The sequence below is a fragment of the Labrus mixtus genome, chromosome 15, assembly GCF_963584025.1.
Source record: "Labrus mixtus chromosome 15, fLabMix1.1, whole genome shotgun sequence".
In the NCBI taxonomy this organism is placed as follows: Eukaryota; Metazoa; Chordata; class Actinopteri; order Labriformes; family Labridae; genus Labrus; species Labrus mixtus.
Window position 1 is genome coordinate 7512249 of NC_083626.1, and position 16338 is coordinate 7528586.

The 16338-nt window shown below is 41.5% G+C and overlaps 1 protein-coding gene across 1 annotated transcript in view; it reads right to left on the minus strand.

Moving 5' to 3' along the window:
• The window catches only part of LOC132989309 (V-set and transmembrane domain-containing protein 2-like protein), a 40546-nt gene extending 24692 nt beyond the window's left edge, over window positions 1-15854 (minus strand). The window contains exon 1 of the mRNA XM_061056845.1: window positions 15521-15854. Within this exon, the coding sequence (XP_060912828.1) occupies window positions 15521-15638 (118 nt within the window). The 5' untranslated portion in view covers window positions 15639-15854. The remainder of the gene's footprint in view (window positions 1-15520) is intronic.
• Window positions 15855-16338: the final 484 nt, after the last annotated feature.

Genomic DNA, 16338 nt, shown 5'->3' on the forward strand with positions numbered 1-16338 from the left:
CGTAGAAAATGTTTCTCTTGAAGAATAGTTTGCAGAAAATGTACTTATTTCCTTTCTTGCTGCAGGTCTTTAGAATATAAAGACTTACATCTTAAGATGTGTTCAGACCCTCCCTCAACCCTTATCACTGTCATCCCTCTACCTGTACCCTCATCCCTTCATCCCTCCACCCTTACCCCCCTCCCCTACCCATCAACCCTTAACTTTATCACATCCCTCCACCCTTACCCCCCTCTCTTCATCGACCCTCCTGATCTTCCAATCATCTAACTTCACTCATCGTTTCTATCTCTGCCGTACATACTGTATAGCTAAATCATTATCTTCATTGAACCCAATGAAGTTTCAAAAATGAAACATATTTGATTTACTTTTTATTTCAATAAAACATAAGTTTCAGCTGCACAATGCTACAAGTGCTCCACACTAAATACTAAAGAGGTATATAACATATGAGCATCCAGCAGCACTCACTGTCTATCTGGACTTCAGCTCTCATCTGCAGTGCAGCCAACCGTGACAAAACCCACTGAGAAAAAAGCATTTTCTTTAACGCTGTTCTACCACACCAAGCTGGGTGTAAGGGTATTAGTGAGTGTGTGTTTACATGTCTCATTCCACACTGCCCACAGGTATCACGCTGTCCAGCTCAGCAGACCTCTGTAAATACCATGCAGGGCCTCAAAGATGGCCAAGGGCCCATTAGTTCAACATGAAAGACAGAATGTGAATCACTGGCAGCGGGTACAAGAAGGGAAGGAGCATGACTGGATTCAGGCAAAGTGTCTCTATTAGTGTGTGCGTGTGAACCCCAAACGATACTTTGAACACTGCACTACACTGCATGCCAGTTCATTTGGCTCCAGTTTGGGTAATTGCTGAACCAATCAGCTGATGTAGAGTCATTCACAGATTACAGTTTCACACAAACACACACACCATGTCCGTGTCAGTGTACATACACACCCACTGTGTAGGAATAGAGGCTCTCCACAGCGGTGTAATTAGGTCCGGTCACTGCAGAGTCGTAATGGATAACCCTGTCTGAAAATGGCCGGGGGCAGCACACATAATTGAGTGTGTGTGTGTGTGTGTGTGTGTGTGTGTGTGTGCACTTCACAAGGGAGGGCTCCAAAAATGGCTTTTCTTGCTGCTTGCTCTGCTTCTGTTTCATCTTGCTGGAGAGTGTGTGAGGCAGCACATAATGAACGTGCAGTGTGAAGCCCATTGTGTGTGTGTAAATGTGGACACTGGGAGGTCGGTTTGAAAGCAGAAGTATGTTAGTCAGATTTAGAGTTACAAAAAATGAACCTCCAGATCTTTAGCTTTTCTGTATATGCAAGAAACCAAGAAAGTTCCCTGATTAGTGCAAGCAGGTCATGACAGATTGTCAGAGCCACAGTACTGTATGTTTCATAAAATTGCTAAAGGAGGAGAAAAGAGCCACAAGAATAGAGCAACAACAATGAGGCTGAAATCTCTGTAGAATAAACGGAGCCTAAACTTGGTAGGATTATCATGACTACAGGCCCTGGACACAAACGTGCATTTGACCCCTACCTACACACGCAAATATTACACTCGCACTGCATGTGTCCTCCCCAAGCATACAGTTTGGTCGTACAATAGCACAGGGCTACACACAATCACACAATCACACATAACGTATTCATTTGAACTTACTGTTTAATAAACTAAAACCTTGTCTGGGTTCATCACTGAAAAAAAAAACTAAATGAATCTGAGACTTCCTTACACTGATATGAGCAGCCTCTCACAGTTATTGCTCCTTCCTTCCTTTTATGTACATGAAATAGTTTGTAGTTCTAGCAAGAGTAGAAACAGCTGTTTGTGGCTTGCAGCTCTCTCTCTCTCTCTCTCTCTCTCCTTTCCTTCCTTAAAAAAACATGAAAAAGCAAGAAGGCTAAGAATATTTAGTCCAATATTTATGACAAGCCAGCTTCACACAAGATGATGATTTTTCAGTGATATTTATGTTCTTGGTCTTGACTCGGTCTCGATCCCTAAATGTCTTGGTCTTGTCTCGGTCTCGGAGCGATCTGGTCTCTGGTATGTCTTGGTCTCGGTTAGTGTGGTCTTGACTACAACACTACTTTACCTTATAATTGTTTTAATTACATATATTTTATTGCTATTGGTGTGCATTAGTCTCTACTCGTAAATCCATTTTGTTTGGTACCATGTTTTGTCACTATTTCTTGTTTTTCAGTCGCTGTAAATCACTTTGAAATGTATTTGATTTGTATTAAAGATGCTATATAAATTAAGCTTGATTGATTGATAGCCTAGCATCACTGTTGTTGTGAAATATTCCGTGATAGGCCTGACGGGGTGAACAAGTTACATAAAAGCTTACTTTAAAAATTTAATTCATGACTCACAGTGAGTTGTATAAATAATGCAACCTTCACATGCTGCCCTTGAAACACAGCTTTAAAAAATCATCAAAATGTAAATGTCGATATACGAGCCACATGAAAGGCAGTGAGAGAAGCAAACACATTAAAGAGATCTTCAAAGTCAGGATCCCTCATGTGCTTGAAGTCATGTCACGCTGCCTGCTGATTGTGTGATGGCTTGATTTCAAAGGGCCGACACGACGCTGTAACTTCAGTTTCCTCTGAGGGAGGGGTCCATGAGAGGGAGGGGTCATGGTGAGGAATCAGCAGGTTAGAAGAGAGTGAATGTGAACTGAACAATGAAAGCAACAATAACTTGAACCTGATGTAACAGAACACAAAAAGGCAGCTCAACCAATAATACATCCCTGTGAAACGTCGATTTCTGGCCGACTCAAAAAGCATCCTCTTAACCCCAACAGCTTTCATCTGACAATGATATATCCTCTTTAAGTGAGGGGGGACTTTTGGTAGGTGCAGCCAGCAGTTAGCGTTAAAGCACCTCCAGTCAAGACTTATTTTTTCATGCATTGTTTTCAGTCCAATCATCAACGTGAGGGGTGTGTTCAAATGATCAGCACAGCCATATTTGCTAACCCGGTATGTCTCCAGAGTAATTGTGTCACTTACTTAAAGTGTTTGGCACCTGCCTGTCTAACAGGATCGATTGGAGCAACCTTTATCCACTTGGTATTTGGCCTCACTTTAATTATATTTTCTCTTCTTTGCCGGTCCGTCTGCCGTAATTTGCCGTATTGAAAGGTGTCACTGAATTGTCGCCACTCCCAAACTCACCTGCGCACCGTCATTGGATGGATGTAACACATCCACTCCCCACCGAGAAGTCAAACATTAAAAAATCAAGGCAGAGGACATGGTCTCTGCAGGCACAGTCACCACCACACATGTATGGAGGCCCAGAAGGGATGACTGAGCAGCATTACTTTTGTACAAGTCTAGATTTTTTTTTTTTTTTTTTTTTAAGAAAAATAATCAGACATGACTGAAAGCTATGACAAAAAAAAAGTCCTCTGATCTGATCTCTGAGTTCAGATCATTTGACCCATGCATGATTGGGTGATTTAAAAAAAATCAAACAATGCCATAGTGTTTATTTTATCAAGAATATTAATGATACAGCATGATAATGTATATGCTGTAGGATCTTTCTGCTTGTCAGTTTTTCTGATGGTGAAGTGGAAGTGGGAACAAACTAAATCAACCAAACAGAAAACAAAGATCATCTTTTTTTTACAGGACTGTTTAAATATCTGTTTTTGTTATTGTGGTCTCTTTAAAGTCACTTCATGATCACAATCAGTTTAACTCCTGCTACAGTGTTTGTATAAAGACGTGTTCTGTAGTAAGATGGAGAATGTCGGAAGCAGCATCATCTTCTTCTGGCCTCCGGTTCGGCTCATTATATGAATATTACATGGTTACCCTGAGCACAATAGACCGGGCTGATTATTTTCTTAAGTCTCAGCAGTATGTGCATTATGAAATCACTGCAATGGACTGAGGAGGCAGCCTTGTAATTGCATTGCTGCATTAAATGTGATTAAATAGCACTAAGACGGCTTTTCACAGTGTCTGCTTGGTTCTTTAAAAAATGCAACAATAACGCTGGAGGCTTTTCATTTTTTTTCCCCAATGTTTTATGATTAATTTACATTTCTCATATTCCCTCTGGGGAGCTGAGCGCGATGTGTAATGTCACACTGACATACAGCGGCAGGACGTGTGCTGAAACTCTTGCTCTTGCTTTTAATAATGGCTACATGGAACACCTTTTTGTGACTGAAACTTTGTATTTTCTCAGGGGAAGTCAAAGAAATGCTGATAACAGGAGAGCTGTGATGATGTGAGCAGAAGTACTTGCGACTAAAAGAGAAAAAAAAAAGTTGCATTGTGTGAAAAGAGTTTGATAAATGAGAGAAGGCTCTTCAGGGAACAATGATACTTGACTAAATGATGTGGCAGCCTGCTGGAGGCTGAGGAGCTCTTTCAGGCTGCAAAATGACTGATCCTGGACCGTGGATACATCACACTCCCCTCTTCGCCTGTCTTCTTCTCCTCCTCCTCCTCCTCCTCTTTCCTTCCTTAGTGAGACTGCCAACAGATGAATCCTGCCAAGCACCTCCCCAGGAGAGATGTGTGTATATGTGTGTGTGTGTGTGTGTGTGTGTGTGTGTGTGTGTGTGTGTGTGTGTGTGTGTGTGTCTTTCCACTTTGAGGGCAACGTTGGCAGTAATGTGTCTAATGGAAGATAAGCAACACTCTCTCAAACAAGCCTTCACAGCCAAGCACTTCCCCCAACATCATCATGCTGAGTGCAAGAGAGAGAGTGCTCTATCCCCTGCCATCTCTTTGGACACACACACACACACACACACACACACACACACACACACACACACACACACACACACACATATAAAAAGACACACGCATACACACATCTTGAACACACATGCAAAGGCACAAGCACACTCAAGCAATACAAAGAGTGATGGTTTGGATCGTCAGTCTCAAAGCGGCCTTTATCATCAAAAATACAAAGTCTGCAGAGCTTTGCACATATTCATGACACACACAAACACACACACACATACACACACATGCACATACACACAAGAGTTGGATAATGATGAGGTTCAGTTATAGACGGACACCTCAGAGAAAGTGAAGCTTTGTATCTCCATGCTCAAAGCTCCCCGCAATCATTTCTCCTCTAAAGTACGTCCTCTCACACACACACACACACACACTCACACACAAACACACACACACACACACACACAGACACACATGCACATGCACAAACACACACATACATTGGTGAAGTGCTTTGGAGAGAGAAGGACGAACGCAGCAGAAGGCACTTATAGGAAAAGAAAGAAGGAGAGCCCTTGACTGCCGGCTGACCTCGCAGCTTGTTTGTGCCGATTTTGAGCCGAGCGTTGTGACGGCGAGGAGAGCGAGAGAGAGGATGTGGAGTTTATTACACAGCACACGACGAGCGGTGACAGGCGAGGGAAGGACGGAGGACGAAAGAGTGATGGAGGACACCAAAGGTCCGAGTCCACATTGTCAAGCAATGAGTACAACACCTGAACTGCTGCCACGATTTTTCCTTTTGTAAGGGTGAGGCAGATAAATGGGCCGGCCGTATCAGACACATGTGCTGTAGTTCACACACAGGACTTCTACACTGACCACAGATATGGAGGGAAGAAATAAACATAATGCAACCATACATAGACGTATGGATATGTTGTCACTAATGAAAACCTTTTTACAGTCTTTGAGTTATTACTATAAGAAAAAAAAACATATTGAAATCCCTCAAATTCCAGCTTCTTGATTATAAATACATCAATATTTTTCTGAAGAAACTCCTGTTTTATCTTTGTGTTTTGGACCAACAAAACATTTAGGATATCTTGTGTAACGGTAATTACATTTTCACCTTTTTCTGACGTTTAATAAACCAAAACAAAGAGTCAGTAATTTAATAAAGATAATTTAATAACAATGAAAATATTAAATATATGCTGAAATGTAATCTATGATCTGCATCTGGAAGGTAAATATTGAAAGAAAATTAAGCATATTTCATTTATAACTGTTAACCTTAACATATGCCTGCCTCTGTACCCATAGGATGCTTTAAATGTAATTCAATTACAAAAATTATTTGTTTCCTGGATTAGAACGATTAAACGCTGTAGCTTTGATGACTCATTCTTTGTTTCTTCCTCTTAATGGGATGGTTTTTGCCATATGATACCTAAATACATGTTCAGCTTTAAATGAGCCATGAACACACCCGCTTTATTATGAGTCAAAAAAACACAGCACCTCAAATAAACTGAGCAATAGAATTATAATAAAATAACTTCAATGTACTGAGAAACGTGGACAGCTCGCTCAGGTGATATTATTTACAGGGCCCGACCGATTTATCTGACAGCCGATAATATCGCCTGATATTAGCATATCACGTGACTATCGGCATCGGCTAATTTATCGCATATATGCGCCGATATTACTAAAGTTAATTACCTGTCAAATATGATTTCATTTGAGTTTCATTGTATTACACTAGCAGTTCTCTGTCACCAGCAGAGGGCGCTATATGGAAAACAACAATCATGATCACCCTCCAGAGTGTCAAGCGGTGATTCTCGTACATATACTTTCCAGTTGGGTGACCATCTTGTCTTCATTATAAATCTTTTCCACAAGTGTTTGATACCTGCATTTGAGGGATCAACACAATAAATGTGTAAATCTGTATCTGTATTTAATTCTACAGATCTAAGAAAGATATCGGCTGATATATCGGTATCAGATTTTTTTCTCTCCCTAATATCGATATTGCGTTATTTGTAGTAATATTGTGAAAGTAATACGAATGTGAAATGATTTTTTTGTTGCTGTTAGATTATTTATAACAAAATGGTGACAAACACGAGTTGGAGGGGCCCCCTTTCAATTTTGGATTGGGGCCCCAACGGACTCTAGAATCACCACTGAATGCCCCTGCAGTTTACCAGATCATACACTGCGTTGTGTTTTGTTCATATGAACAGAGTTTGTGTCGCCTGACGCCCACTTTATTTGTTCATCTATCTCGTTAGTTTAGCGTCCTTATTAACATACTTCTCACAAAGATGACTTGGATTAAATGACTTGGATGAAAGTCTGTTTGTCTGCTGTCTTTGGCGCTCCTCATTCCTCTGTGCTCCAGTTGCTTTATATCAGCGCTCTGTGAAGTTTTACTGTCTCGTCCTCTTCAATGTAAATCCCCGTCTCCTTGAGCACAGGCGCAGCGTCTGTCGGCGTGTTCACTGTTTTCACGCACTGACTCCAAAAATAGTTTCTATAGCTGGGCTGGGTTTGGAGACTGTGCCTTTTCTAGTCTTTTCCTTGAGCTTTTTTTTAATTACTCCCCTCTCTTGTGGAGTCTTGGTTGAAGTAAATATTCAGTCCTTGGTAAACAATCCTCACTTGCCTCCATGGTTGTTTAGTTATTTTTTTATTTTTTTACTTGACACTCAAGGTAGCAGAAATAATTGCTCTCAGGGGTGCTGTGTTATCTGTCAGTTTAGTATTCAGAGTGCAGATAAGGTCAGCCACAAATTCAGCTTTCTCTGAGCCTTTAAGAACAGCACATATCCACATTTCTTTAACTTCTATAAGACTCAGAAGACACTTCAGCTTCTTTAGGCTGCAGAAAGATGATTGATCTTTTAAGCCTTTTTCTTGATATTAGCTTTCCATTAGCTTTCCAGGGGCGGCTGTAGCTCAGTTGGTAGGGTTCGATGACTCTACCAGCTGAGCAACATGTCCGATGTGTCCTTGGGCAAGACACTTAACCCCACATTGCTCCCGCTGCTTCAGTGGCGGTGTATGAATGGATTAGTGTTGTACTTACTCTCTGATGTACGTCGCTTTGGTTAAGTGAATTGTAACATTGTGGCTTTGTTTCCTTTACATAAGGTCCTTTATAGTAGCTTCCAACCTTTGATCCCAGTGTTTTCATTTCATGAGCCAGCTCCATGTGTTCCTGTCTTAACTTGTGTATTTTTGCCAGGATTGTAGCCTCCTGTTCACCATCTTGTCTCTCAGTTGGCGTAGGCACAAGTGTTTCAAGCACAGACTCTTTCTCTTTTTCTCTTCCCCATAACGCCCACTTTTTTTTTTTCCAAGTCTCGCTTTTATGCATCTCTTTGCAGATTCAGGTCAAGAGAAGGTGTGTTACATTTCTCTCTGTTTTCTAAGTACAAAAAAGTACGGAGCTGCTTTGTCGAGGTTGTGACCAACCCGCTGTGGCTAACGGCATCACAAGGACTAAGCTGTTTCAGAGACTGAAGGCCAGGCTGTGTGAGAAACTAATGCTGTAGCCGCATTTGGAAGCAAAAATAATGGGAAAGAGTGTTTTAGAAAAATGTTTGAAAAGCACTCAGAGGATTAACCATCTAGTGTTGTTATTGCTGTATGTTCATATTTTAAAGGGGCCTACACAAAAGACTGTACCAGGTGACTAAGCCAACATCACCTCTACAGTAGGTTTTGGACCTTTCTTAGCATGTGTTTGGTCTTTTGTCTGTTGTCATCATAGACTGTAAATATTAATGGACAAAGCCTGAGTGAAGTCAGCCGTCTGTTCCTGCAGGGGGCTCTGGGGTCCCATCGATGGCGGTCTCCATGCTGGAAATGCTGTCTCACCCTAACTTTCAATCAACCTAACGACAGGCTGAGAGCTGGAGCTGAGGCGGGTTTTAAGCCTCCTAACAAACCGTTACAATATGCCCACCTGTCAATCAAGTCAGCTAAATGGCTAATTGTGAATAACTCTTTTCCTTCATCAATTAAAAAAAGTGATCCTCCTGTACAGTGTGTGATAGAGACATGAGCAAAATACAAACATGTTCATTTCTGCTGTATAAATTAGCTTTTTGAATGTGGTGTGTATTTGGCTTCTGGTGCTTCTGCATCCAGCCTCAAGCGGACAATGCAGGAGGAAATGCAGGATTTGTCCTGCATAACCTCCACTGGCTCCCCATCCCCCAGCGTATCCACTTCAAACTCCTCACCCTCACCTACAAAGCCCTCCATAACCTGTCTGAGCTCCTCCACCGGCAAACTCCTACCCACACTCTCAGGTCTGTTGACTCAAACCTCCTGTGCCCCCCCTGCAGGACAAACTATCGGTCCTGGGAGGACAAGGCTTTCTCCATTGCTGCTCCCACCCTCTGGAACTCACTCCCCAAAAACATCCAAGACTCCCCTACACTCACTTCTTTCAAGAAATCCCTAAAAACTCACCTCTTCAACACTACCTACAACCACTAACTCCCCCCCTCCCCCCTTTGATTACTTCTTTGTTGTACTGTCCTCGTCGTTTTTCTTGTTATTCCTTATTAAAGCGTCTTTGAGTATCTACAAAAGCACTAAATAAGACAAATTTGTTATTATTAAATGTAATTAAATTAAGAAAGTTTTACTTGAATCTGTGTGAAATTGTGTCTGTGACGAATAACAAGCAGCAAAATCCAACCCCTTGGAATATAAAATGGTCGTGGATTATCCCTTTGAGTACACTTTAGTCATAAAAGGATATGCAGACAAAGTCAGGAGACACATACCAGATTGATTTTTAAGTCCTGAGACAACAGAGCCGCTGTGTTCAAAGGTAGGGAACATCTACAGTAATAATTCCTCTCCTCTCTGTAGTTTATCCCACCCTGCCCTCCAGCACTCGTCTCTCACTGAGGTGAATATACTGAGGTCGGGACCCTAAATAACAACAGCTCTACCCTCCGCTGGGCACCAACAAGCTCTAAAACTGTCAGCCTGTCCCTCTCTTCTCTGCTCCCTCCTTCCTTTATGTTCTGACACTCTCCCTCTTCCACCTTTATTTTGTGTTTTTCTGGACAGTTTCCTAGAAACAGAGACTGAGAGTTAAAGAGCCGTCAGAGAGCTTTCTTAAATCAGCATCGAATTAAAGCCACATTATACATTAGAAAGATTATCAAGGCAAACTGGGTTCCTATTGACTGCTCCAAATACAAGGACATTTGCAAAAGTACTAAGTGTGATTAAAGGAGGTGGTAAGACTTGCATAGCATGAAATTAGGAAAAAGCTCACAGAAAAATGTTCAATATTTTCAACTGATTCTTCTTCTTACTAAATTTTACTTTTGGGCCTGATTTGCCCCCCAAAAATCGAGGGGATCCAGATCCCTCCGCTCTGATGGAATACTTGTAATAGCCGATGAGAGATCGAGCAGACCAGGAAGCGTCACCTACCAGATGTTGTGTACTTACAGTATACACCTCACAAACATGGCAGCGAGCATAAACACCTCTAAGCAGGTGGCCCAGGTTCAAATCCCACCTGTTGCTTCTTTCCTGCATCTCATTCCCCACTCTCTCTCTCTCCCTGATTTCCAACTCTATCCACTGTCCTATCTCTCCATTAAAGGCACAAAAAGCCCCCCCCCCAAAAAAAGATTAGACAATCGCCTAGTGTGTAGCCAGCTTAAAATAGCAAACACTTTATTGTAGTGTTTTAAATTATTTTTTCCCCCCCAAAAAATCTCTTCGAGACAAAGAAGCAGCTGTTCATGTAATACTTTAGCACCAATATGCTTCATCAATGCTACCTGGAGCTGTGCCCGTATTAGCAGATAAAGATAACACTCTACTCTTTATTTGTTACTGCGATGAAATCTCAAGATCAGCTGACCTTATGTTGGGTTTTTCCACAACAGTAATCCCCCCCCCCCCCGTGCTCACTGCTGTGACGCTGTAAGGAACCCCACCGTCGTGTCAATACAGCGGCATCAGAAGTGAACAGGAAGTGAGTGAGTGGGATTGCGAGGGGCAGGCAGGGACATTTGGCGTCTGATTCTTGCTGGTATACGTGAGTAAACCCCACAAGCTGCTGCTGAACGTTTGCCAGTGATACTGCATCAGCGACTGTTAAATATTTAATAGTCTAACAGTAGTGTGATGTCATTGCTTCACTGCTCCAGTTTGCTTTGAGAGGAAGTCCTTCACCCCCCCTTCCACTCCCCCCTATTCCCTTCTATATTTATCACACAACACACCCATTGTAAGAAAAGGTGGAAGAGACAGAAAGTAAAGACGGGTTAGCCATCTCAGGCCGTGATTGCGTCCGTGCTAGACTTAGGGGTTTACACTCACACATCCTCCCAGTATTTCCCTCTCTATTCAGTCAGAGTGTAGAGGAGCAGCCATGCCTGAAGCCTTTTAAAGGGGGCTGCTGCAGCGGCCATAAAGGCTTCTGTCTTCACTGAATGGTAAATGATTCACCTGTTGGAATTGGAGAAAAATGGTTCAAATCCAATCTAATAATGGGAGTCAGAATAGGGCCGGTCTTCACTGGTGATGGGGGTCAAAGCAGGGTGAAGATATAAGTTCAGCGATGAGTGGAGGCTCACAGGCATAAAGATCATCTTCAGTGGAGCGAAAAATACTTTTTTTTCATCACCTTGCATAAAAGGAAAAATGCGCTTTGGTGTGGATTTATGATGAAGCAGCTATGCAAGATGTTCAGGGTAGAGCTGCAACAATTTATCCATTAATTGATCATAAGACAACTAATTGATCAATTTTTTTTTGTATTTTGGGGAATTTTTCAACCAAAAATGTCATAAAAAAAAGCTTGGTGCAGTTTCATCAATGTTAAGATTTGCAGTTTCTCCTACATGAAAAGTATTTGGTTTAGGTGTTTGTTTGCCAAAAGAAGCATTTTGACAACATGACTTTGGGCGCTGGGTAACCTCACATAAAAAAACTGATAATTAAATTTAATAATTAACCGATATACTGTACAGTGAATGAAAGGAAGTTGTTAGTTGCTGGGTTTGATAGGGGTTGAAAAATGACTTCATGGGGATAATGAGGCGTTGCTAAAATGGAACCATGAACAGAAATCTGTTCTCCAAACGTCTGTCAGCTCTTCTCCTTCCGTCTCATTACAATCTGTTTCACTTTGCAAAGTTTGAGCTTCTTATTGGCTAACGGCTCATTTACCCTTCACTGATTGTTTAAGGCGATTGATTGGCTGGGATAATTGCCTCTCTGGATAACTATGCCCTAATTAGGAGTTAATTGAAAAGCATCAATGACTGAAGCAGTGTCTGGACAGAATTAGACCGGAACACTCGGAAAATTGGGCAAGTCTAAACTTTTCTTCATTTATTTCTCGTTCTTCCTTTTTCTTTTTCTTCTCCTGCTGGGAGAGTGCCAGTGAAGGAAAAGGAGGATACATTATGAACCCCACAGGATTCCAAAACCAACGACGCAAGCCAAACACAAACTTACAGTATATTCTCAGAAGCTACAAATGTCCTCAGTCGGTCTTTGTACCATTCATTTAATCTAAATCACTGTAAAGTAGGCCGTGTTGCATGCTGTGAATTCAACTCATAACTATGGTGGTCCAAAAAGTGAGAAAAGAAAACGTGTCTTCCTTCAAGCACATTATTCAGCCTGAAAACCGATTCCGCCATGTGACGTTATGGATTCTCATAATGCCGCCAAGAGCAGAATACAGATGAAGGTGAGCTCATCACGAGGACAAACCTGTTCAGTCTGTGTGGATATGAAAAAGTACAGCAAAGAGACCAAAGATCGATGGAAGGCACGCGCTGTTTTATGATGTAACAGATGATGAAAATCTACTGAAATTGCTAAATCAACAGTGACAACCATGAACGCTTCAAAGTCATCACACAAGACCGTTAGAGAACAGTCAAGAGGGACATTAAAATCTCAAATATCTTGAAACAAAGACAAAGGTCTCAATGGCTAGCTACAGTATGACAAGCCAGTTATGAACAACGTGCCATAGAACTGTGATGCAACATCACAGCTGAGAAAACTCCACCCCCCTTATAAGACTTGGACAGCACATAGAAGAAATAAATATGTAAGTGGGGTTTGAATTTGAGGAAACGTCCCATGTTTGTTGAGGTATTTGTCCACAAAGCTGGGAGATATTGAGCTTAACCTAACAAAAAGACTGGCAGCTAAAGATGTCCAAAGTTTGATTCCAAAGGATCGGTAGATTTAAATGGAGTCCTGTCTGCTAAAGGGAAGCCAATCCACATCTGATCCTTTCTTTATTCAGCTTTGCTCTGTTTTGTCAGCCTGCTGCAGTTGCAATCTTCCTTTTTTTTTTTTTTTTTTTGTTCAATGAAACGGTGTTCTGTGCTCCAAGTGTTGTACTTCAAACAAGAATGTAAAAAATGTATTTAGTGATCAACACTCTGATGACATCCAGGTTCAAGAAACACATGGATCTGATGATCCTTCAGAGCTGCTCGCCTAACTCCTGCCTCTGTCGGTATCAATGAAACACATCACCACGAGCAGGTCTCTAATCAGCTCGTGTGCTCAATAGAATTTTTTTTTTCTTAGATCTCAAATAGAGCGAGACCTTTTACTCTGCGTTAATTTCTTGAGCTGCATTCTCAAGAGTTGAACTTTAACATCACATCAGTCGTTTAGTTTTTCAGCTTCATACATTTGAATGAGCGACATCAGAGTAAGAATCACAAAGCTCGTGAAAAATAAAGTGCGCCATCTTGAGCAGATTGCACCTCGTCCGACATATTTTGACAACTTTAAGCACAAGGATTGAACTTTAGAAGATATCCAATATTGAAACGTTCACAAGAGACATTGTATCGGAACATCTCTATTAGGATAAATTCTAATAATATTCCCCTTAAACGTGCAACATGTAGATTTTAATGATAATTTTTACATTCAAATATCTAAATTAATAAAAAATTAACTCAACCTATGTTATATTTTTATTGTTGAGTTCTTACATTACCTCAAATATTTCCAACAGTTATCAAAGCCAGAGAAATCTGTAATTTTATAGTTGTAATGGGACGCGTCTTGTCGAGGCAGCCGCCATGATGAGCCGCGATGACAGACACAAAGTGTTTACCGTTGCCGTGGAAACACCGGATGTGACGTCAAAGATCTTTTGTTATTGTAGTATTGATCGAGAGCCCCCTGGCGGCAGAAACTACATCTTGTATCTTTAACTCCAATTATCCTGGGTTTTTTTTTATTCCATTATTTGAATTGAACAAGTCGTAGTGGCACTACATTTGTATCTTTCTTGCATGTATCGATCTTTTGGCATAAAGAGAGCTCTGTTTATAATGAATAAACTACTTCAGTTCTATGGGTAAAAGAACTCGATCATTCTTCTCTGGGTCTCAATCAATCACCTTTCTTCAGTGAGTGCAGACGTGATCAGATCAGACTGGAAAAGAAACAAATGTGTGTCTCGGTTAAAGGGAATAAGAATGTCCCCTCAAAGTATTGAAATCACTGAAGCTTTAACAAAAAAAATCTATTTCATAAGACAGGTGTGCAGGAGACGAATGAAGCCATTAAGAAACAGGCAAACTTGTTCAACTTAAACAGTGTGCAGGAGATTGCATGCTTTTTTTGACCTGATATTAAGTGCATAGGACTTCTATTTTGGTTGCCGTGGTATCCAACTAGTTTGATTTTTCCTAGTACAGCGAAGTCTAAGATGCTGGTATCATGACAGCCCTACTCAGGTGTATTCTTAGATGCAAATTTATCATGCTGCAGCTCATGTGTTGGCAGGTTAACCTTTGAGGAAACATCTAGAGCTGAGGCAGAGACGTAAGAAAGTTGGGGAAAGACCTACAGTTAAACTCCGCTCCTCAAGGGCATTTAGGCATTTTCACCTCCTCTCCCTCTCCCTCTCCCTCTCATCCTCCCCCTCACTTTATTTTTCAACCCACCCAAACATGGAGCTGCCGGCACATCTGCCAAACCCACAGAGTGACTGACACCTGTGGAGATTGGCAGGCTGAGCCAGAGTGATCCACACAAACCCCTTCACAAACTGTGTGAGTGTGTATGACGTAACAAAGTGTAAACACTGGAGGCCATTTCAGGAAGTTTCTGCTGAGAGAGGAGGAGGAGGAGGAGGAGGTTAGATTTCATGGCGATACTTAAAGAGAATATTAACTTCCATCGATCAGCTGACACGAGCTCTGCTTCCTGTCTGCATGAATCATCCACTGATCAGAAGAGGCGAGGAAGAGGAGCGACTGGGGAAGAGATGCAGCACTCAGGAAAACAATCCTGTCAGTCAAGAATCATCAAAGAATCCTTGATGGTTACACCAGCAGAGGGCTTGCACTATTTAAGGACTATTCAGCTAAACATGCACATTTAAAATCAGACCTCTTGCTGGTCTAATGTGATGCATACATGCTCTGACTTAATGACAGGTTGATGCATTCAAGTCACAAACCCAAAACTCATTTTCACGTCACAGAAAGAAGCCACAAGCTGTTTATGTTGCTGACACTAAAGAGGAGGAGAGTTTATCAGCTTCATCCTGTCAGCCCTGTGTGAATCTCTTTGTTTAATTCTTCCTCTGCATGTGAGCAGATGGCATCACCTCTGCCGTCCTCTCCCTCCACGCACAGACCTCCCTTCATGTCCTCTCATAAAAAGAAATGAACAAAAAAAAAAGGAAATCTCACACCTACCGTTCCCAGAGATGTGGTTCTCTATCTCGCCGTGTCCAGCTTGCCTTGTGCAGATACTAAGTTGAATGTAGAGTCCCACGTAATGTAAACTCCCCAGCAGCATCCTGAACGCTCCCATTTCTCTTCTCTTTTTATCTGCGCTCCTTTTTTCACATCGGGTGGAGAAATGCACGTGAAGAAAGGGTCTCTCTTTTTCTTTTCTTTTTTTTTCTCTTTAACTAAATCCGGGTGACTTTTTTCCCCCTGCTAGACAGCGAGAGATGTACCTGTAGAGAATGAAGACACGGAGAAGTGGCTGCAGCCTCCCTCTGTGCCAGCAGACTGACTGAGCCTCTGCTTCCGCTCAGTCGGCTCTACATGCGGCGGAGGGACTTCTCCCAAATGGGAGGTGCCGCGGCTTCCGTTTGGGAATATCAGCTATGAGAGGAATTATATTAAAATACATGCGAGATACTTTGAAGTATATTACGTTTAATTTTTCACCTATGTTCAAGGACTTCTATAAGACCACTAAAATGTCCAAAAGCACCCCCACGTACCTCCCTTTGAGGTCGTTTAATCAATGTTTGCTAAATATTAAAGGGAGAAACACGCTTTCCACTGACTCATGGTGACACTCTTAGGGTTAGGCCTGTATCTTTCTAACTTTTCTAAGGGTTTTCTAAATCCTAGAAAAACTTTCTCCTCAATAAATTACTTCTTTAAGAGCAGAGGGGATTTTCACAATGACTTTAAGGTCTTCATTGTTTCATTAAGGTATTTTTCAATACAGCATTTTTAGTTTTATTTAATCTTATTTAGCCAAATTTGTCCCAATG